Below are 22217 nucleotides of genomic sequence, written 5' to 3'. Positions count from 1 at the left end.
GCCTTTTCAGAAGGCAGCTGGCATATCCAGTACAGCCTCGTGGATTTACTTTTTGACCGAGGTCCTTCTGCATGCTGGCATTAATCAGTTAAGATTGTGCACCGTGTAGCAGATTTGCTCGCAAAGAGGCAGAGATTAAGGGGAAATCTTATTTTTCTCTTTGGTTTCCCACGGCAGACTGCGGGAACGCCTATGATTTCTCCTCACTTTGAAAATAAAATGCCCTGTTGATCCACAATAGGAAGCCCATGATATGCCCTCGCTCTGGTTACCTTTAGTTAACTATAGTTGCAATACTTTGTCCTTGGGGGTGGCCTTTGAAGACCACCTGGAAGCCGTAGTTGGTTCAAGAATGCAGCTGCTAGATTGATAAGGGCCCAACTCGGTCACCCCAGTTGTTAAAGAAGCTAGGGTTGATTTCCAGGCACAAATCAAAGCGCTTCTTATGCCATACAAGATTAAGAGTCTGAAATATCTAAAAGGACCGCTCACTCCCATATCAATCTGCCTGAGTATTGAGATAGTGTAGAGAACTTCTTGGGAATCCCCAGTTGTCTAAGGGGAGGTGGATCGCAACTTAGGGGAAAGTGTTTTTTCCCCCAGTAGCAGAACTCCATCTTCCCAGAGAAGCACACTGAGCTCAGGCTTTGTCCGGCTGCAAGAAGACAATAAAAGTCTTCTTGCTCATCCCCCCCTCCTGCTTTAGTGTTTATTGCGGCTAACCTGTCAGATGGCTGTTGCGGTTGCTCGAGAGTAACCAGGCAGGATTCCAACCTGAGTTTTACAGTCTTTATTTTGGTGCAAACTATTTACAGTGAAGAGCCCCAAAGCTCATGTCTGGCTCAATCACTAGCAGAGTCCGGGAGTGGTCGTTTTTTGTACCTCCCCCAACATAAAAGTTTCGTTACCCCCAACCGTCTCCGCCCCTCTCTGCGCCTCAGACTACTGCGCAGGATGGGCGATGGCAAGGGCCTGTTTCCCTCCTCTCCAGCTTGCTCAGGAGCGGTGTTAAGGCTCCTACCAGCATCCTCTGGTCCTTGCCCCTCTTCCCCACTGGAGGTGGGGTTTTCCTCCTCCCCGAAAGACGAACTGCTTCGCAAGATTTTCGGAGGCTCCCTGTAACACAACTGCCCTTCTATTTCTCGCCTCTGAGCCGATGGCAGTTCCCTGACATAACTGTTTCTTTTCTTGGTGTGCCACTGTTTTTGAGATTGGTTGCTAAGCCACACTGTGGCACCCAGCCTTGGGAAGCTTTGGGCTCCAGTGCTCCCCAATCCCCTCCAGTGTGGTTTATTGGGAGGATCTTTCATCCAACTGTGGCTAGTGCTATCTATGGGTTAGACCTGTGGCATTCCAGATGTTGTCAGGCAATAACTTGCTTCACCCCTGACCATGACGATGCTGCCAGGGGGCTGATGAGAATTGCAGCCCAGTCAGTGTTTGAAATTAGCCAGGGGCCAGGCATGTTTTGGGATTGGTGCAGGTCCAATTGCGACCTTTTTGAGATCTCTGGATTCCAGGTTGGTTACTGGAGATAGCAGAATGTCACTTAGGGAAGGATCTGAAATATTTCCTTTGTAGCTTGAATTAGTTTTATTCTCAATTGTTTTATTTGGTGTTTTAATGTGTTGTAAACTGCTTAGAATTTTTTTTCTTTAAAATATAAAGTGGTATGGAAATGGAATGAAGAACAACAACAACAAAACAAAACAACAAATTCCACTGGGGTGGGTGGGAAAACGACGCATAGACATTCCATTGTGGCGACCGCAGCTTAGGTTTAAGTTGCCATTTGGCAATTAGATTATATATCTGAGTTTCTAACACTGATAATGGGCCACAAATTCCTTGCACTTGTTTAGGGGGGAAAGTCCGGACAGGAACCCTAGCTGAAATGGGCTTGTTTCCCTGAACCTTTGACTTCCTAGATGCTTCTGAACTGCAGTTCCTATCAGCCCTAGTAAGTCTTGCCAATATGGAAGTGAGAGCTGGACCATAAAGAAGGCTGATCGCCGAAGAATTGATGCTTTTGAATTATGGTGCTGGAGGAGACTCTTGAGAGTCCTATGGACTGCAAGAAGATCAAACCTCTCCATACTGAAGGAAATCAACCCTGAGTGCTCACTGGAAGGACAGATTGTGAAGCTGAGGCTACAGTACTTTGGCCACCTCATGAGAAGAGAAGACTCCCTGGAGAAGACCCTGATGTTGGGAAAGATGGAGGGCACAAGGAGAAGGGGACAGCAGAGGACGAGATGGTTGGATAGTGTTTTCGAGGTTACCAGCATGAGTTTGACCAAACTGCGGAAGGCAGTGGAGGACAGAGGTGCCTGGCGTTCTCTGGTCCATGGGGTCACGAAGAGTCGTACACGACTAAACGACTAAACAACAACAACAACAAAGTCTTGCCAATGACCAGGAGTTTCAGTTCATGGATAGTTCTCCACGCCTTCTCTAATGGCTGCATAGCCCTGGAGACAATCCGTCAGACGTCACATGCTGGCTTTGGGCTGGAGCCAATAGTGGTCTAACTCACAATTAAATGTGGGGGGGGGGCTATCCCCTCTTCTCTCTTTCTGCCACCACTTCCCCCCTTCTTGCCACCTGCATGAAAGTAGCATGTGGTCCTTGTGCTTCAGGTTGTCCACCCCTACCCTAAACCATAGTTTGTTGACTCCACTCCAAACCATAGTTTGGCTGGGATCCAACATAAAGAGTAACCACAGTTACTTGAAAACAGAAGGGGAATCTTCTGATCTCTTCATAGCCACATAAGAGACAAAGGGGAGGGCAGAATACATGAATTATTTGGCTTCTGCAGATAACACAGCTATATAGTAAATTTTGAGTGTGCATTTCCTCCCTTAAGAATTCTAACCAAACCGAAGAGTGGGTTGTTAACATTTATACACCTCTACTGTTGTTGTTTTTTTAAGAGCAGAATGAACACACCAATAACTAATTTAGCCTAGCACGTATGGGAGAAAATCAATTTGAAATTAATGTTGCAGAAATGACTTTGAATTTCTGATACCAGCATGCTTGTAGGGAATGTGAGTGTGTGTGAGAGAGAAATCCAGATGTCTCAAGGCAAAGGTTGTCGGACTACCAACAGACATTTGCTCCAGTCAGCATGGCGAATGTTCACATATTATGGGAGTTGGCAGTCTGGCAACATTTGGAGGGTTTACAGCAGGCAGAACAATTGGCAAGCCTTTAAGGTGCCACAAGATTCTCTGCAAGAAAACACAACACATGTACCCCCTGGAAATGTTTGCAAACTAGCATAGAAATTTGTGTCGTTGAGAACAAATGTCAAAGATGCCCACCCCCCCAAGTGACTGACATGTTTTGGCAAGGATAATTTCTTCCCCTTTCACTCTCCTTTTTTCCCCTCTTCCTTCACATAGTCAGCACCCTCTCAGTAGCACATCTTACTCAAAATACTTAATTTTGCTGACCTTGTCCAAATACCTCACTCAAATACCTTCCTCACTTCTCACTTCCTCACTCAAATACCTTCCTCACTTCTTTGCTGAGTCATGGCCAGATTCCTGTGGAAAATCTGTGCCCCTATCTGAGCTCTGCTTCATGCAGAAAGAGTCATAACTGCATGAACTGAGGGCTTGATTCGCAGAAGTTGCTGCTATTTTGAAAGCTGGCCTGCAGGGAAAAGTAATGGAACATTCTGCTTCAAGTAGTTGTGCAAAGGCCCTTTTGCTTTTTGCTTGTGAGGTCATTTGCCTCAGGCTTCTGTCCTGGGCCCGTTGTTGTTTAACGTCCTTATAAATGACTTGGATGAAGGAATTGAGGGGATGCTCATCAAATTTGCAGATGACACCAAACTGGGAGGGTTGGCTAATGCTGCAGAAGGCAGCCAGAATTCAAAATGACCTTAACAGATTGGAGAACTGGGCACAAGCTAACAAAATGAATTTCAGTAGGAACAAACGTAAGGTTCTGCACTTAGGCAGGAAGAACCAGATGCACAAATATAGGATGGGGGACACCTGGCTTACTAGCAGTACATGTGAAAAGATATAGGGGTCTTGGTAGACCACAAGCTTTAACATGCCAACAGTGTGATGCAGCAGCAAAAAAAGCTAATGCTATTCTAGGCTGCATCAACAGAAGTATAGTGTCCAGATCAAGGGAAGTAACAGTGCCACTCTTTTTTGCCTTGGTCAGACCACATTTGGAATACTGTGTCCAATTCTGGGCACCTTAATTTAAGAAGGATGTTGACAAGCTGGAACGTGTGTCAAGGAGGGCAGCCAAGATGATGAAGGGTCTGGAAACTAAGCCTTATGAGGAACGCTTGAAGGAGCTGGAAAAGAGAAGACTGAGAGGAGATATGATAGCCAAAAGCTGCGACATAGAGAAGGGAGCAGGCTTGTTTTCTCCTGCTCTGGGAGGGTAGGACTTGAACCAATGGCTTCAAGTTGCAAGAAAGGAGAACATTTGGAAAAACTTTCTGAAGGTAAGAGCTGGTTAGTGGTGGAACAGACTCTCACGAGAGGTGGTGGACTCTCTTTCCTTGGAGGTCTTTAAACTGAGGTTGGATGGTTATCTGTCATGGATGCTTTAGTTGAGATTTCTGCATTGCAGGGGGGGTTGGACTAGATGACTCTTGGGTCCCTTCCAACTCTGAGATTCTATGATTCTATTACAGTGGTACTTCGGGTTACATACGCTTCAGGTTACAGACTCCGCTAACCCAGAAATATTGCTTCAGGTTAAGAACTTTGCTTCAGGATGAGAACAGAAATTGTGCTCCGGCGGCAGCGGGAGGCTCCATTAGTTAAAGTGGTGCTTCAGGTTAAGAACAGTTTCAGGTTAAGAACGGACCTTCGGAACGAATTAAGTACTTAACCCAAGGTACCACTGTACCTTTGGTGGGGGTGCTATACTACATCTTGTCTGTAAACTTTAGGGGGGAACCCTCTTTGAGTGGTGGTTGACTGTGTATGGCAAGTTCATAGCAGGTTAATCTTCTGGTACGGGTAGATAACACAGCAGGTTCTTTTTGCTGTACACCGTTTTTGTTGCTGGAATATTTTTTATTTTTCAAAATTTACAAATTATTTCCACTTTGGTAACTCTGTTTAACATGTAAAGGGAAAAAAGAACAAAGTGTTTGCTTGGAGAAGCAATGGTAAAGGGAAGAAGTGAAAAGGCTGGGCCAGGGCATAACGCCACAGCATATTAATAAACTAAGCAAATCTGAATGTTGTGCTTCCCACCTATTTCCTTTTCCTTCTCCAGGTCCTCCATCTTCCCTCAAATAATGAAGGATATAACTGATCTGTAAAGTGGACTTGATGAGGTGAAAAGAGAGGCAACGTATGTACTTTTGCAACCCAAGAAAATATTTAATAAAAACAATTGAAACAAACAAACAAAGGGAAAACTGTTGGTACCTAGCCATCCTTTCAGGGCCTTAAAGCAAGAGATTTGTTCTTCTCCTCCTAGAATTTGAGAATGTGTTTGTTCTCTTGCTGAAGTGGGGGCATTGATGAGGATGACGACAATAACAGCAGACTAACATGTAGGCATCAACTTGTTGCCTACATCATTTTTAAAAAAACAACAACTACAGCATGTGAGGAATAGGCAAACATAATGTTTCCCTGACATACATGGTAATAAAGCCAACCGGCTCCTGGCATTGGGTCTGTCTCGAGGAGGTCACGGCTGCTGCAGCTGCCGCCTTTGTCTTTGAGCAAAGCGCGTGTTGTTCTCGTAGGCCCTTTGTCGCGATCCCTTAGAAGAGAAAGTACCGTACATGTATTTTCAAAGCAAGTCATCAACAGATCCTTGTGAAGCAAACAGTACAGAGCTGTTGGTTCATCTGGCTCTGGAAGGGACTGCCTGTTGGTACTGTAGCCTATCTCAGTGGCCCTTCATACCCTGTTTTGTGGCCCCCTGGATGAAGGGGGTAGGAGCGGGGAAAATAGGTGTGCTCATTTGAGGAAGTGATGAAGGTGTCTATTATCATTGCAGAGAAAACCTGCAGAGAAAATCAGTGCTTAGCATATTGTTGTGGTTGGTTGTGCACCAGTTCGGCCAAATCGCATTTCCCAGTCCAGCTTACTTTACAGAGTGATTGTGACATGACACTTGCGAAACCACTTGAGGTTGGATTCATTGGCCCTGGGAATTTCCCCCACTTCTATGCTGATCTGTACTCTGCTTGGGTGGGGTAGAGTGTTCATTGGGTAGAAGTGTTCTTGTTGAAGCCTTGCCAGCTTCCAGCAGCTGACTTTTAATTTTTTTTAAAAAAGGGCTTGCAAAACACAGTGCACTAAGAGTGGTGTTTATGCTTGTGACTGATTTAACACAAATGAATCATAAGAAGGCCTAAGTATTAAAGGCATGCAAACCTGCTGAAGCTGAGTCATTCTGCTGGTGACTGGTCTTCCTCCACCCTCTTGAGTAGCATTCAACTTCACACTATGTCTGTGTTGCAATAGGGTGACTTGTAGTTCATAAGTCTATGTCACATGGAAGGGACGGTAGCTCATTCGTTTTGAAAACTGAAATATACTCAGAGTCCTGCAGTGAGTTCATGCTCTTTATTGCAGCTTGTAAAACAGTGATTGAATTGCCCCCCAAACATCAGGCTTTTATATACATTATTTACACAATGAGTCCTGTCTGATTGGCTGATTCTGCTTCCTTCCTGGAGCCTGATTGGTCTTTTTCTGCAGGCCAATCAGTAGAATGCCAACCAGTTGTTGCATTCTACGATCCTACCAGCCTAATAGGCTGATTAAATTCCTCCTGGAGCCTGATTGGTCTTCTCCTGCAAACCAATCAGTTGTTGAATTCTAGGATCCTACCTGCCTGTTGTTCTAGGATCCAAGCTTAAAAGGGTAAAGGGACCCCTGATCATTAGGTCCAGTTGTGGCCGACTCTGGGGTTGCGGCGCTCATCTCGCTTTATTGGCCGAGGGAGCCAGCATACAGCTTCCGGGTCATGTGGCCAGCATGACTAAGCCACTTCTGGCAAACCAGAGCAGCGCACGGAAACGCCGTTTACCTTCCGGCTGGAGCAGTACCTATTTATCTATTTGCACTTTGGCGTGCTTTCGAACTGCTAGGTTGGCAGGAGCAGGGATCCAAGCTTAGTACATAACAAAAATGCATTTATCCAAGGATGGCTTCAGATTTTACGTGTGTCCCTGACCCAAGAGTAGTCAGATATTATTAGGACTTCAGTGGCTTATTGCTTTTTATTGTTTTTTAATTAAAAATGCAGTGAAATGGATACATACGAATTCAATAAAACAGAGAATACAGCACAAAGCAATATGTAGTGTAACAATGGCAGCAGTGTTAGAAACAGAGATAGGAAAGCTAGGAGCTAAATGGCACCTTAAACCAAGTTAGGGGCACAACAACGGAATGTCTAGGCGCGCTTTTTTAATAACAAGAATACAAAGCCGACAATGAACTGTTCATTATTCACATAGTCTAGTCCTTCCCCTGCCCACCCCCCTAATATTCTGAAGAGGGTCTCTTCTCCAGTCTTCATGGTAGCTGGAAGTGGGAAGGCAGAAAAAGGTCCTCCTTTCTTTCCACTCTGCCGTTTTAATCTGAAATCTTTGGCACAATACTGTGCCCAGAGCTCAGAAACGGCTTGCGCTAATGAAATTCCCTGTTGCAAAATGTGCCTAGAGCAATGGGAGTTTCAAACACTGAACAGCCGTTCCAACGCAGTTCCTGGCCATTTTGGTGCATGCAGATTTGTAAAGGATGGATTTTTAGGGCGGTATAGACCACACTCAACCTGATTTCTCTACATGGGTTTTGAGATTGAGAACCTGAAGTAACATACGCTGAAGTTCAACCATGTGCCTGTCCCTGTGGAGGACTGTATTGATTTTTAAGGTGATGTTTCTTTAAAAGGAAAGGTGGGGAAGAGAATGTTGGTACTGTGAAAGTTCCTTTTAAAGCTTGAGAGTGGCAGTTTGTTTTCTTTCTCTTGTTAGCTGGGCACAGAGGAGTGGAGAAACAGGGAGCCAATATACAAGCAAAGATCATCTGGAAATAGTGGGGGGCAAGAGATCTCAGTAACTTTGCAGGGCGGCCTCTGGAAGGACACAGAAGCCTTTGCACACAAAGCCTTGCTGCTAAAGTTGTGTTTTTGCCCAGGCAGTGAATTGCTTTGCTTTGTTTTTTAAGGAGTTATGAAGGAAAGCAGATCAAACGGACAGATTAGTGGTCCAAGTTGTGGACTCAGTGGAATTTGTGCCAGGCATTAAACAAACAACTCACCAAGGTGCTTGAAGGAGTTTTGCAGCTGAAGGATATGAAGAGCTGTGGATATATAGCGAGGGATGAATGTAAGTAAGGGAAGCCGACATCTGGGGTCGGTGGGGACACAAATTAATAGGCCCACTGCTTCCATCGAAAGGGTTGTGATAAGCTTCTGAGCCACATGGCTTGCAGAGAACCTTTCTCTAAACAGGACTGCCTGCGCCTCGAATCATTAACACATTTGCCATCAACTTCAGAAGTTGAGCGATTAATTCTGGCATAATTTGTAAGAGTACAGACCAGAATGGAGATCCCAGTGTGGGGTTGTGGTTAGAGTGTTGGACTTGGACCTAGGAGACCAGGGTTTGAATTCCCCTTCAGCCATGAAGTTCACTGGGGGACCTTGGACCCGTCACTACCTCCCAGCCAAATCTCCATCATAGGATTGTTTTAGGGATTAAATGAGGAGGGGGAGAACGATGCAAATTACCTTGAGCTCCTATGGAGGAACAAGATGGGACATTAAACAAACAACCAACAAGGAAAGAAATGGTCATATGGTAAACTGTTAACCTATGACACAAGTATGATATTCTGTCTTGTGCAGCTTAAATTCAGTTTTCCACATTTCTGCAGCAGTTCGTGATTCTTTAAAAAAAATGCTTATGAAAATTCTCCATAAGAAGACTTGGTGTTTTAGTTGTATCTCCCCCACCCCAGCTAAATAGAGATGGTGAAATTTTCATTTGACTAGCAGAATCACAAGCTGAATATTTAGGCTGTAAAACTATAAAACCCACAATTATTTCCCAGTAGCACAATGTGTTCTCTAAAATGTTTTCTTTTGAATTAGGAATGCTTCCACATTTCTTTGTGTAAGCCCAAAGATGGTCCACTAAGTGTTCTTTTGGCAAGAAATTATTTTGTGTACAGAATTGATGCCACAATCTCAATTATTTGTATTGCAGTAGTGATGTTTTATAGAGGTGCTACTGTAATGCACATTTGTAGATTTTATTTTGTGAACTGCCTTTTGAAGAAGGGAGATATATAATACTAACAACAACAACAACAACAACAACAAATTATTTGCTAAATTTCACTAATTTAGTATGCATCAATATTTTTTCAATTTAGTATATTAAAGGGAAATTAATTTATTATCAGGTAACTAACACTATATTAGCAAGTAATAAGTGAAACGATGTTAAACCATTAACAAAACAACAACCACAGTATACTTTTGCAAAGATGTAGTGCAAAGGATGTGCCTAGACAGTAGACTTTGTGCTAATTAAAATATTGTATGAATTTAAAGTGAATTATGGAAGTGAGAGGTGGACCATAAAGAAGGCTGATCGCCGAAGAATTGATGCTTTTGAATTATGGCGCTGGAGGAGACTCTTGAGAGTCCCATGGACGGCAAGAAGATCAAACCTATCCATTCTTAAGGAAATCAGCCCTGAGTGCTCACTGGAAGGACAGATTGGGAAGCTGAGGCTCCAATACTTTGGCCACCTCATGAGAAGAGAAGACTCCCTGGAGAAGACCCTGATGTTGGGAAAGATGGAGGGCACAAGGAGAAGGAGATGACAGGACAAGATGGTTGGACAGTGTTCTCGAAGCTACAAACAACTCTGACCAAACAACTCTGACCAAACTGCGGGAGGCAGTGGAAAACAGGAGTGCCTGGCGTGCTCTGGTCCATGGGGTCACGAAGAGTCGGACACGACTAAACGACTAAACAACAACAATTAATTTAAAAAACGACAGGGCAGAAATCCAAGGACTGAAATAGTTTGAATTCTCGAAGTCTTAAGACTATCTAAATGGTTGTTATGGAACTAAAGTGCTGAAGAATAGTACAAAATGTGTTATTGTTGCAGCGCTCATTTTGCTTCCACAAGTGGATCAAAATTGGTCACATTTGAAAGAGGCTTTGTAATGCTCAGTATTTATAGTGCTCGGTTGTGTTTGTTCAATTGTGTTTTGTAAATACCCTTTTACTAGCAGCCTTGAATTCGGCGTTGCTTGGGAATTCTAAGGAACAAAAAACTAAGTGCAGTTTTGAAAGGTTTAGTTTGCCATCTTGATTCAAAATGGTGTCCTTATAATCAGCCATAGATGAAAACCTGCTTCTTGATCTCAGGAATGTGGCTACAATGTCTTAAGACATCTCCAAATGCACAGAGAACTGACAACTTTTCAAAATATATAGTCTGTCTGTCTATCTATCTATCTATCTATCTAATCTATCATCTATCTATCTATATCTATCTATCATCTATCTATATCTATCTATCTATCTATCTATCTATCTATCTATCTATCTATCTATCATTTATCTATCTATCTATCATCTATCTATGATAGTTGCCACTTTTCTTTTTCTAACAAAGGCTTCAGCAGTGTTTCTCTTGTCAAACTTCCAAGTCCTGATTTACTTGCCTAGCCTGCCCTTCCATTTTTTAATAGGTACTATAAATAACATAGTTACAGATAGGTAGCTGTGTTGGTCTGCCATAGTCAAAACAAAAAAAATTCCTTCCAGTAGCACCTTAAAGACCAACTAAGTTAGTTCTTGGTATGAGCTTTCGTGTGCATGCACATACCAAGAACTAACTTAGTTGGTCTTTAAGGTGCTACTGGAAGGATTTTTTTTTGTTTTGACTATGGCAGACCAACACGGCTACCTATCTGTAACTGGAACTATGGAAGGCACCACATTGAGCCGCATGAAATGGAAGTCCAAAAGGTATCTGAAGAAGTGTGCATGCACACGAAAGCTCATACCAAGAACTAACTTAGTTGGTCTTTAAGGTGCTACTGGAAGGAATTTTTTTTGTTATAAATAACATAGTTATTTATAGTTACATAAAGCCCAGATAACTCCCTTCCCCTCCCCTTCCCGCTCCTATAAACTTTCCGGGGCGAAATACATTGCTGTCACCTCTGCTAGCACAGCATATGCTGTTGAGATCGTGCAATCAGATCATGCATGTGCACTCTCAATGCACTCAGAAATTGGGCAGAGTAATATACAGTATTTAGCAGAGGAGGGGCAGAATCTTTTGTTGCTTGTCATTCTGGAAGGTGGGAGGAAGGATGAAAAGAGTTGCTGGCTGCTAGACCGGAGTTATATTGATAAACGAATGTGAAATCTCAGCCAATTGGTGTGTGAATGGTGAATATCTTGATTTAAGGTTGAACTCAACAGCTGTAGATGTAGATTAGAGTTTTTGAGTTCATTGGGGCAGCACGCTGTGTCGTAACATGTTGTCTTACTACCATGAACTTCCATCAAAGGTGAGGCCCCCTCTTTAACATTAACTGGGGGAAATGACTCCCACAATTCTTAGTTGTGTATTCCAGAGTGAGCACTGTACCTGATGGCTTGACTTCCCTAGCCGCTCAGTTGCACTGGGTTCCTTAAATTCTAATTGACCGTGGGATGTTTTCTACTTTGCAGTGGAATCCTATGCATGCCTACGCAGAAGGAAGCGCTGTGGAGGTCCGTGGGACTTCCTCCCAGCCAACTCTTTCTAGGATTGCAGTCAAGAGGCAATGGATCCAAGTTCTAACTTGGATCCTATCATTGCTTTGAGCAGATTAGTCATTGCATAAGTGCTAATGTCCCGGCATATACTTATATTCTTTATCCACAGTGAATAATAGGTCTGTTACATTACAAATAATCAATTTTAAGAATCGGCGTGAGATTTTGGCGCTGGTTTGAACCTCTACTACTGTTTTCAGCCTAGCACTTGGCCCTGTTTGTGCATGCAATGTATTCAATTAAACATGTCGGATGCATTCGTACTGCGTTCCAGGATATCCTCTTTGTTTTAGTTAATGTTAACTTGCTGTAATTACATCCTGTGTTTAACTTGAGGGGAAGGCAGAGTACAGTGACATGCTTACTCTGATTTCTAAAGGCCTTTAGGAAGAAACTAATTTTCTGGATCCATTTCAGTCGGGGTTTAGGCCTGGGTTTGGCACAGAAACTGCTTTGGTCACCCTGTATGATGACCTCTGTTGAGAGAAAGAGAGAAGGGAAACATGTCCCTGTTAATTCTTCTTGACTTCTCAGCAATCTTTCGATACCGTCGACCATGGTATCCTTCTGGAGCGACTGTCCGAACTAGGGGTGGGTAGCACTGCTTTGCAGTGGTTCCAGTTCTACTTGGATGGTCACTCCCAGAGGGTGTTACTTGGAGAGTGCTTTTCAGCCCTGTGGAACATCCAGTGTGGGGTTCCACAGGGCTCAATCCTATCCCCTACGCTTCTATACATCTACATGAAACCGCTGGGTGGAGTTATCCGGAGGGTTGGTGTACATTGTCAGCAGTATGCTGATGACACTCAGCTCTGTTTCTTCTATACATCTGCAGGTGCGGCAGTGGAAGTGCTGGACTAGTGTCTTGCCTCGGTAATGCACTGGATGAGAGCCAACAAACTGAAACTCAATCCAAATAAGACTGAGGCACTTTTAGTGGTTGGGGGAATGTTCAGGGATGCAGGAGAGGATATATTGTTTACTTATATCCTTTTCCAACTTGTGTTAACAAGTTCCACAATTTAGCAGAGTAACATTCCCCTTTTTAAACTTGCAGCGGATGCGTTTGGTCAGGCTCGCTAAAGCCTCTATAACACTGTTTCCCAACCTTGGGTCTCCAGCTGTATTTGAACTACAATTCCCATCATCCCTAACCACTGCCCTTGCTAGCTAGGGATGATGGGAGTTGTAGTCCAAAATCAGCTGGAGACCCAAGGTTAGGAAAGACTGCTCTATAATAACTGTTATGGTATTTTCCCCTTATTCCCTCATAAAGGATGACACGACACAGTCTTCTACAAAAGTATAAAAAGAGTTTGCTCACATAACATTCTGTTCACAATAGGATCCCAGAAGGCAGACTTAGCTTAGAAAAGTAACATATACAGTGGTACCTCAGGTTACATATGCTTCAGGTTACAGACTCCCCTAACCCAGAAATAGTGCTTCAGGTTAAGAACTTTGCTTCAGAAATTGTGCTCCGGCGGCGTGGCAGCAGCAGCAGGCCCCATTAGCTAAAGTGGTGCTTCAGGTTAAGAACAGTTTCAGGTTAAGTACGGACCTCCAGAACGAATTAAGTACGTAACCTGAGGTACTACTGTACCTGGTAACTATCTTATAAGAAGACAGTCCCTTTGTCCTCTCTTGGCTGAAAGCCAAGAGGGCATCTTTGTCTAAGCAAATGTTGCTTCTTCAATGCATGTAGTCAAAAGAGAGAGATGGCTGCCCTGCCCTGTGTTTTTGTCATTACCTGCACAGGTGAGGTCATACCCACCTCTAGTCACATGCAGGGAAAGTCTGTCCCAGCCCAGAAGGAAACAGGAAGTTTATCTGCTGGCTGGACAAACATTCCTCCCTATGTGTAAACATGTTCATTCTAGGAATGTTGTACTTGAGTGCTCTTGTGTTTCACATCCCACAGTGGTTAGTTCCCTAGACCGGATGGGTGGGAGATCGTCTGTTCTTGATGGGGTTACACTTCCTCTGAAAGAGCAGGTTCATAGCTTGGGGGATACTCCTGGTTGGATCCTTTGGTGTCGCTCAAGGCTCAGGTGGCCTCAGTGGCCAGGAGTGCCTTCTATCAGCTTCGGCTGGTGGCCCAGCCATGCCCCTATCTGAACAAGGATAGCCTAACTACTGCTGCCTATGCTCTGGTACCCTCAAGGTTAGACTACTGCAATGCATTATACATAGGGCTGCCTCTGAAGACAGTTTGAAACTTCAGCTGGTGCAGAATTCAGCGGCCAGGTTGCTCACTAGAGCAAGGCGATTTGAGCATATCACACCGATCCTGGTCCGACTGCACTGGCTACCGATTAGTTTCCGGGCCCAATTCAAAGTGCTGGTATTGATCTATAAAGCCTTAAATGGCTCAGGACCACAATTCCTCAAGGACCACCTCTTTCCATATGAACCTACCTAGACCCTTAGATCATCTTCTGAGGCCCTTCTTTGTGTGCCTCACCCATGTGAGGTCCGGAGGGTGGCAACACGAGAACGGGCCTTCTCTGCAGTGGCCCCCCATCTGTGGAATGCTCTCCCCAGGGAAGTTCGCCTGGCGCCTTCATTACACACCTTTAGGCGCCAGGCGAAAACGTTCCTTTTTAACAAGGGCTTGATTGACCTGATCGACATCCTATGCCCTTTTGAAATGTGGGCCTTTTGGGGAGGGCTACTGGGTTGATGTTTTGATTTTGATAATGTATTTTGTGAGGTTTTGTTTTGATTTTGTTCTGTGAACCACCCTGAGACCTCTGGGTATACGGCGGCCTATAAATTTTTATAATAATAATAACAACTAATAATAATAATATATTTTTTTAAAAAAGTAGATACTCTCTTTTAAGAAAGCACCAGCATTTCAATTAATAAAATCTCTTTGGCTTCAAGAGATAAATGTATGTGTAAAATACTGATAATTTAAAGAAAATAGGCATTAGTCCCATAATAGTTCTCCCAGTGCCAACGTGCCTCTTTTAGATTACCTAATTTGTACAAATTTGTTAATTATATCAAGTTGTGGAGTATGCAAAATTGCTATGCAGTATTCCAGACTGATAAAGGTTTGGTTCTTTTGCCATTATGTTGTAAAAAAGGAGAGAATAGAAATGAGGTTTCCAGTTCCTTGTGGAATCTCAATCTCTCTCTCTCTCTCTCTCTCTCTCTCTCTCTCTCTCTCTCTCTCTCTCTTGTAAAGGTGCTTTTCAGATTAATGTTACACTTAAAGAGTTCTGATGAGTTCTGCTTGACAGTTTGATTATGGCACCTTTCACAGCTCCCGTCGGCAAAAAAAAATTAGTTACTAAGGTGACAAACCTGTTGTCTTGACAATTGAGGCAGTCTCTACTTTGCCCATCTCCCCACCAACCACCCATTTCCCCAAATTATGATTTTGTTATGTTTTCGACTGCTTCTGAAAATGGCTTATGGATTCTCAAAAGAAGCCTGAATTCTCATCCAGCCTGTGAAAATATAATTCTGCATCCACTAATTGCACAGCAGTGAAGACAAAGAGTCTCCCTGTTTTACAACACAGGCTGTGGCGAGTCTGTGCTGGGCCTCTGGTGCCAGTTCCAGTTTGGGCTTTTGGAGCTCTGTCATACCCATGGCCCCTAAAGCATAGTTAGTCAATACGCAACATAGTCAATACGCAACAGTCCATGGTTAATGCACGACTTATTCACTGCAATTTAGTGCCCATGGAGCGGGCTTTTAACACACCTCCCTGTTAAAAGTCGATCATTCTAAATAAGCACAATTTTTGTTCTCTGAGCTAAAGCATGTTCTAGCGCAATCATTTCAGCAATACAAGCCTCTTCCCGCCCCTTGCTCTATTAGCGGGCTGTTTTGAACTGGAAATTAGAAATTCTGGGACTAGTGCTGTGTGGGTGGTACAGAAACACTTATGGACTGAAAAGTGTTCAGTTCTGCAATGTGATTTTGAGGTTCACTTTACTAAAGGTGATAAACATCCTAAGATGATCAATTATCTTGGAATGCACAGCACTCTCTTCTGCTATGTACTGGGGCTCTGACAAGTTGTGTGTGTGTGTGTGTGTGTGTGTGTGTGTGTGTGTGTGTGTAATTTTCTTGCATTATGGTCTTAGCTGTGTGTCTACCAATACAGCATGTGTGTGTATATGATTAGTTCTTTAAGAGATTAATGTGCAATCAAAGGGACTGAGCGTCTTTGATTTATGAAATCCTATCCTGTCCATCAATAATCTTAATTGCTTGCCATTGTAATCACTGGAGTGTACTTTACCATCACAGTAATTATCTTGACTGGCTGTAATTTGACAAATCAGTTGAAGAGGCAAATAACAATGCTATATCCATCATCTCGCACAATTCTGTCATTGCTTACAATGTGCTGACTGGAAGCAGGTGGAATTTTTTTTTGCTTGTGTTGAAGTGACACCAAGTGACTGTTTTAGTGTCCCTGTAAAAGTACAGACCAGAAGTGAGTTCTTAAAACGTGGCCTAATTCCGCCCCCCTTCCATCCCTTTACATTGCGTGTTCACAGGAAACTATCTAAACATTAAGATCAACACATGGAATTTTACTTTGAACCAACTTTGAAGGGGGTATTTCTCCCAGTCAGACATGCTCCTTGGGACTGTGCATTTTAGCATCCTGCTTCTGTGTCATGGTTACCAATGTGCATGTTTGGTGTGATCTTTTTCTCTCTCCTGCCCTCTTCCCATTCCCCACAGTAGCAATAAAACATTCACACTGGTTCCCAAAGGCTAGGAGAATCAGCCTCGGTTCTTGGTAGTAAACAATTTACCGCTTTTTCTCTACTTAACCATATTTTGGTTTTATGTTATGATTCTCCCCTCCAAAATATATATATGCTGAAGTGTGAGCGATGATGACTTGCACCCTCTCCATGGCCAATAAACTGATTTTCATGTGTGGTATTCAAAAGCTTGTTAATTGCAACTGTGATCTTCCTCCACCTGATTTGCATTTGGCTTCCTCTTCACAGACCCTGTTGCATCCCTGGGACCTGCAATGACAAGTCTGAACAGTAGCCATGCAGAGAAAACCGGTGAGATGTCTTCAAAGCAGCCCGCACCCAAAGTGCAGGTTCAGCGATCTGTTTCCCGAGAAACCATCACCATTCATTTCTCGGCGTTTGGGAAGGAGGAAGAAGAGGAGGAAGAAGAGTTCATGGAGTCCCCCTCCGAGGCACTGGACAACCAAAGCATTGTAACTGCACTTGAAGCTAAGGAAGACCTGTGCTTTGATCACGGTGACCATGACTCTTTGGGTCCCACTACCTCGCTTAATGTGGCTGCATCTCCACTCGTCTCGTCTCCCATCGTCTCGCCAACTGCAAAGCCCTTAGAAACCCAAGTATTTAGTGTGGTGCCATCAGCTCTCTCGTCCTCCTCGCATTTGACTCACACCGCCATCTCGTCAGGGGTGGCGTTGCCTTCAGAACTGAAAACCAGCCTGTCGCCATCTCCATTGCCCTCCCCTTCCAAGACCAACACGCCATCCGCTGTTGCCGGCTCAAAGCCTTTCATGAGTTTAGTTAAGTCCCTCTCGACAGACATCGAACCAAAAGAGGCCACTCCGCCCACGAGGCACAGGCAGTTGATGAAAACCCTGGTAAAGTCTCTCTCCACAGACACTTCTAAGCAGGAGCCCGAAGCGGTTTCCTACAAACCGCCGGACTCCAAACTCAACTTGCACCTGTTCAAGCAGTTCACCCAGCCTCGGAGTACAGGTGGCGACTCCAAAACTGCTCCCTCGTCCCCCTTGACGTCTCCGTCGGATACTCGTTCTTTTTTTAAAGTGCCCGAAATGGAGGCCAAAATCGAGGACACGAAGAGACGCTTCTCGGAGGTGATCTACGAGCCTTTTCAGCTCCTCAGCAAAATAATGGGTGACGAGAGTAGTAGCCACAGGCCCAAAGCCTTATCTTCAAGTGCTTCAGAGCTGTCCAATCTCTCCAGCATGAATGGCCATCTGGAAAGCAATAACAACTATAGCATTAAGGAGGAGGAATGCGATTCCGAAGGGGACTTCTATGGCAGCGACTCCAGTATATGTAAGAGTGCTAAGCAGTCCCAGAACGTGGAGGAGCCTGCAAAAGAGGCCGACAGAAGAAGCTCCCCTTTGTTAAGCACAAAGGACCCCAGTTTGAAGGCTTCACTGGTACTTGAAAGATGTTCTCTGTCTGCTCTGGCGAGCAAAGAGGACGAGGAGTTCTGTGAACTGTATTCCGAAGACTTCTGTTTGATAGAGGATGACGGTAAACCTGACAAACCTTCCGAAAGCTACCAGAAGGCGGAGGGGAGGCCTGAGGAAAGCTCTGCCTCACCTTTCAGCGGTGAAGATGGCACCAAACTACATGTGCAACAGCCTAAACTTCCAATGAAAACATTGTACTTTCTCACAATGTTGATCTATGCCTACCTTATTCTCCCTCTTCCCAGTTACTTCAGCGGACTCTTTTTGGGAGTTGCCGTGGGATTTATGATTGCCATCTGTGTCATTTGGCTTTTCACACCAAGTTCTCGAGGTAACAGGCTACATAGGAATTGGAACAAGCAATTGAATATGCACCCTCTGGACATCCAGGAACCTGAGATATTGAAGGTGAGCAACTGCTTCTAACTTTTGGAGATGCACATGATCCTGTATCATAACAAATTTACTTCAGGCCATACTGAAGGGTATGGGAATTAATGTGGTTCTTGGAAGTGGTGCAGGATGTAACAATAACAAATTAATAGCAAGTTGATACCCACTTCTGTTGTAGTAGATGTGCACTAAAGATCTGGTTGGATTTGCTTTGTGATTCGCTTCTATTCTATTAATTTTATTTTAAATTTGTAGGCCACCCTTCCTTACAAAGTCAGGCTTTGATGGCTTCAATCACAGTGGTAACTCGGTTTTCAAATGTAATCTGTTCCCGAAGACCGTTCGACTTCTGAAACATTCAGAAACTGAAGCATTTACTTATGGAAGCATTTACTTATGGAAAACTCAATACGGAGGCCGCGTAGCATGTTTGACTTCTGAAAAGTGTTCAAAAACTGAAGCAGTTATTTCCGGGTTTTCGGCGTTCGAAAACAAAAATATTCGACTTCCGAGACGTTTGAAAACCGAGATACTACTGTAATAGTTCTTTTCTAGTGGAATTTGTATATGTTTACCATGGGATGGCTGCGTAACTGGAAGATTAATATGGTGGTCTAATGGCTGCTGCCCCGTGTGTATCTGGCCACACAGATCAGGCCACGGGAGCCTGAATTGGGAACCTGAATTGTTATAGAGTTACATAATTCAGTTGAAGAACAACAGGAACATGCGTCTGAGAGCCAATTGTTCTGGCAATGTAAAATTGGCTTCGCTGCTCGCTTGGGCAACTGTGGCTTCTGTTGCTATTATGGAATTCACACTTTCATATATGCTCTGCAGCTTATGGGGCTCCCAATACGCATGACGATAGTGAAACCCACTTGATAGAATGTGATTCATGTTGAATTCCTATAGAATCCAGAGCAGGAAAGGAAGCTGAAGCCTTCTTGTGCCCCTTTTTTTCATGGGGCAGGGTAGGGCCAAACTGGAGTGGAGTGCATTTTCAGCATCTTGCCTCGAGGGCACAGTTTACTGTATCCAGTGTCCTCTTCAAAAGCACTTGGGATGTGGAAAAGTGGTTGGAAGAATCAGTAGGAGCACTGCCAACCAGGCTTTGTTTTCAAAAGGCTATAGGAAGGGCCCAAGTGGAAAAGACAGGAAACAGTCTTAAGAGGCTGAAAGAAAAGATGGTGCCTGTTTAAAGTGAAGTACAGTCGTACCTTGGTAGTCAAACGGAATCCATTCCAAAATGTTCGGAAACCAAAGCGCCGTTTCCGATTGGCTGCAGGAAGCTCCTGCAGCCAATCGGAAGCCGTGGAAGCCCCGTCGGACGTACAGGTTCCAAAGAACGTTCGCAAACCGGAACACTCAATTCCGGGTTTGCGGTGTTCGGGAGCCAAAACATCCGAGTACAGTGGTATCTCTGGATGTGAACCGGATCAGTTCCGGAGCCCCGTTCGCATCCTGAAGCGAACGCAACCCGCGCCTGTGCGTGCGCAGGTCGCGATTCGCTGCTTCTGTGCATGCGCGTGACGTCATTTTGAGCGCATGAGTGAGCGGCGAAACCCAGAAGTAACATGTTCCGTTACTTCAGTGTCGCTGCAGAACGCAACCTGAAAATGCTCAACCTGAAGCTACTTCAAACCGAGGTATCACTGTACCAAGGCGTTCGGGATCCAAGGTATGGGACTCCAGTCCATTTATACATTTATGTGTAAAATGGTAATTAAATTGTGATGGTTTGAGTCACATGATATCATGATACAGGCCATGTGCTGGGAGCCTTGGGGCCTTCCTCACAAGTAGAGGGGCAGGGGCTAAATTCAGAGAATTCCAGCAAAAATAGATAAGGGAGCAGAAATTGTTCTTTTCTCATTCGCAACCTTGTTTCCTCACTCACCTAATAATAATAATAATAATAATAATAATAATAATTTCATTATTTATACCCCACCCATCTGAATCATTATTTAAATCACCAGTCAGTAAGACTTGATTTAAATCACTAGTCAGTAAGACTTGATTTAAATCTTTTTTTTTTAACAGAAAGACTCATTCTTGCTGGTATAATCTTAATATTTACAACCAGAGGAAGGTTTCATTTTGGGAATAATAAATTTTCAGAGTAGTTTTTACATCAAAATTTATATAAAAAATTACTGATTTGGTTGTACTAATGGAAATACATAGACAGATAATTATGAAATTATTGTGAGGTTTAATAAGTTAACTGTTTATATTTGGAGAACTTTTCCGTTGTACTTTATTAGAACAGGAAAAAATATTGTTCCCTTAATAACAATTTAAACAATTTATTTAACCAAAGCAATAACATCACTGTATAGCATATGTATCCATGTTTGTTAACTTATGTGGTTAAATGAGTTTTAGCACACACGAAAAACTTAAATCCTTATTTCCTGATGAATAGCCTTTGGACTATAATGTAACTTAAATAGAAAAGTATCTTCAGAAAGATTTTTCCTCCAAAAGCATTTTATTTTAAAAATCTGTTTAAATTTTAAAAAATCAATTTATGCACACACATACACACATACACATATAATTTAAAAAATCATTGATTTTTATCCACCCTGCTGCAGATTGTACTTTTCCAGCTTGTGCTTGATTGTTTTGGCTAGTTTGCAAAAAGAGACTGTGCAGGGACGTTTACGTTGTGTTGTTTCTGCCCTTCACAGTTAAGCTGTGCCCTTTTGTATGTGCTGAGCCCAGGATGTTGTTGTTTTTAATGGCATGGATTGCAGCAGACATCTGTTTTGGGAAACTCTATGTGTCATGGACCTTGGAATGGGCTTTTAAATTATCTCTGCTTTGGAAAGACGATGGTGCCCATAGGGGAAGTGGACTTCCTATCCGTCCCATTGAGCTACCGCCACGACAGGTACAGTTTAAAGGCAAATTTGCGGAGCCAGGAAGGCTGTGACCACACCTTCACAGTGCTAGACTGAATTTCTTGTGGCAAAAGATTGTTGAAGCTTTCTTCGGCATTGCTGTTCGTTGAAGGATCTTGCAAGCAAAGGAACGAGCTTAAGTCTGTTTACTGAAGTGATATGTTAGTCTTCTTAATTTCTGAAGAGGCTTTGCAGCTTCTTTTTTTTCTTTCAGAAGAATTTTCCAGTGCTGCCAAGGATTTGATCTTTAAGAGGGTTGCCGCAATAGCTTATGTGGCAATCACACAATGTAGCTCATTGTTCAGTTTTCCATATGTTTATGCGATAAGGGCTGTGGCTTAATTTTCCTGCTGTTGCCTGGCAAGTTGTTCTGGCAGTAGAGTGTTTGAGGAAGCTTAGGGCAATAGTCAACCCGTTTTGCTCAGAGTAGACCCCATGAAATTAGTGGACCTAACCGAGTCATGTTTATTTTCAGTATGCCTACTTTGAGAAAACTTTAGTTGGAGGCCACCCTAAGGTTCCATGTCCTGTTGAGGCATCCAAAATGTTATTGCTATCGGGGTATGAAAATGTTCGGGCAAATGACCTCATTTTTGTGCTTGGTCCACATTTGACCAAGATCTCACTGTTCCAAAAAGGGAACGTTGGGTCCAGTTTAATGTACAAAAAACTTTCTTAACTTTATAAAGGTGGCTGTGTTGCCACTATACATCTTGTTCCAGCTCACACTTCTCCACAGATCAGTAGGGCGGAAAGGTCACACAGTGGGGCTTTCTAGCTTCCGAGATGATTATGCTCAACAACTCCCCCCCCCAAAAAAAAACTCAACAGCTGTTGTGTCCAGATTTTCACTGATTGAAATATGGCAACCCTATTTTTTAGTCAACTCT

The 22217-nt window shown here is 43.5% G+C and overlaps 1 protein-coding gene and 1 long non-coding RNA gene across 11 annotated transcripts in view; both read left to right on the top strand.

Moving 5' to 3' along the window:
* Window positions 1-22217, top strand: part of LOC310839343 — a 292189-nt gene that overhangs the window by 127259 nt on the left and 142713 nt on the right. The window contains exon 2 of the long non-coding RNA XR_014561456.1: window positions 4766-4806. This is a non-coding gene — a long non-coding RNA (uncharacterized lncRNA). The remainder of the gene's footprint in view (window positions 1-4765; window positions 4807-22217) is intronic.
* TEX2 (testis expressed 2) overlaps window positions 1-22217 on the top strand; it is a 92067-nt gene that overhangs the window by 31760 nt on the left and 38090 nt on the right. For 7 of the 10 annotated variants that reach the window (XM_083727425.1, XM_083727422.1, XM_083727428.1 and 4 more), the window contains exon 2: window positions 16809-18430. In XM_083727425.1, the coding sequence (XP_083583551.1) occupies window positions 16835-18430 (1596 nt within the window). In that variant the 5' untranslated portion in view covers window positions 16809-16834. Of the gene's footprint in view, window positions 1-8014; window positions 8348-16808; window positions 18431-22217 lie in introns of those variants that run through there. The other 3 variants (XM_083727424.1, XM_083727421.1, XM_083727423.1) reach the window with 2 other exon arrangements.

This window comes from Podarcis gaigeae, assembly GCF_964106915.1.
Source record: "Podarcis gaigeae genome assembly, chromosome: 2".
NCBI classification, from domain to species: Eukaryota; Metazoa; Chordata; class Lepidosauria; order Squamata; family Lacertidae; genus Podarcis; species Podarcis gaigeae.
Note: the sequence above shows the minus strand (reverse complement) of the source record. Positions and strands in the feature narration are given on the sequence as shown.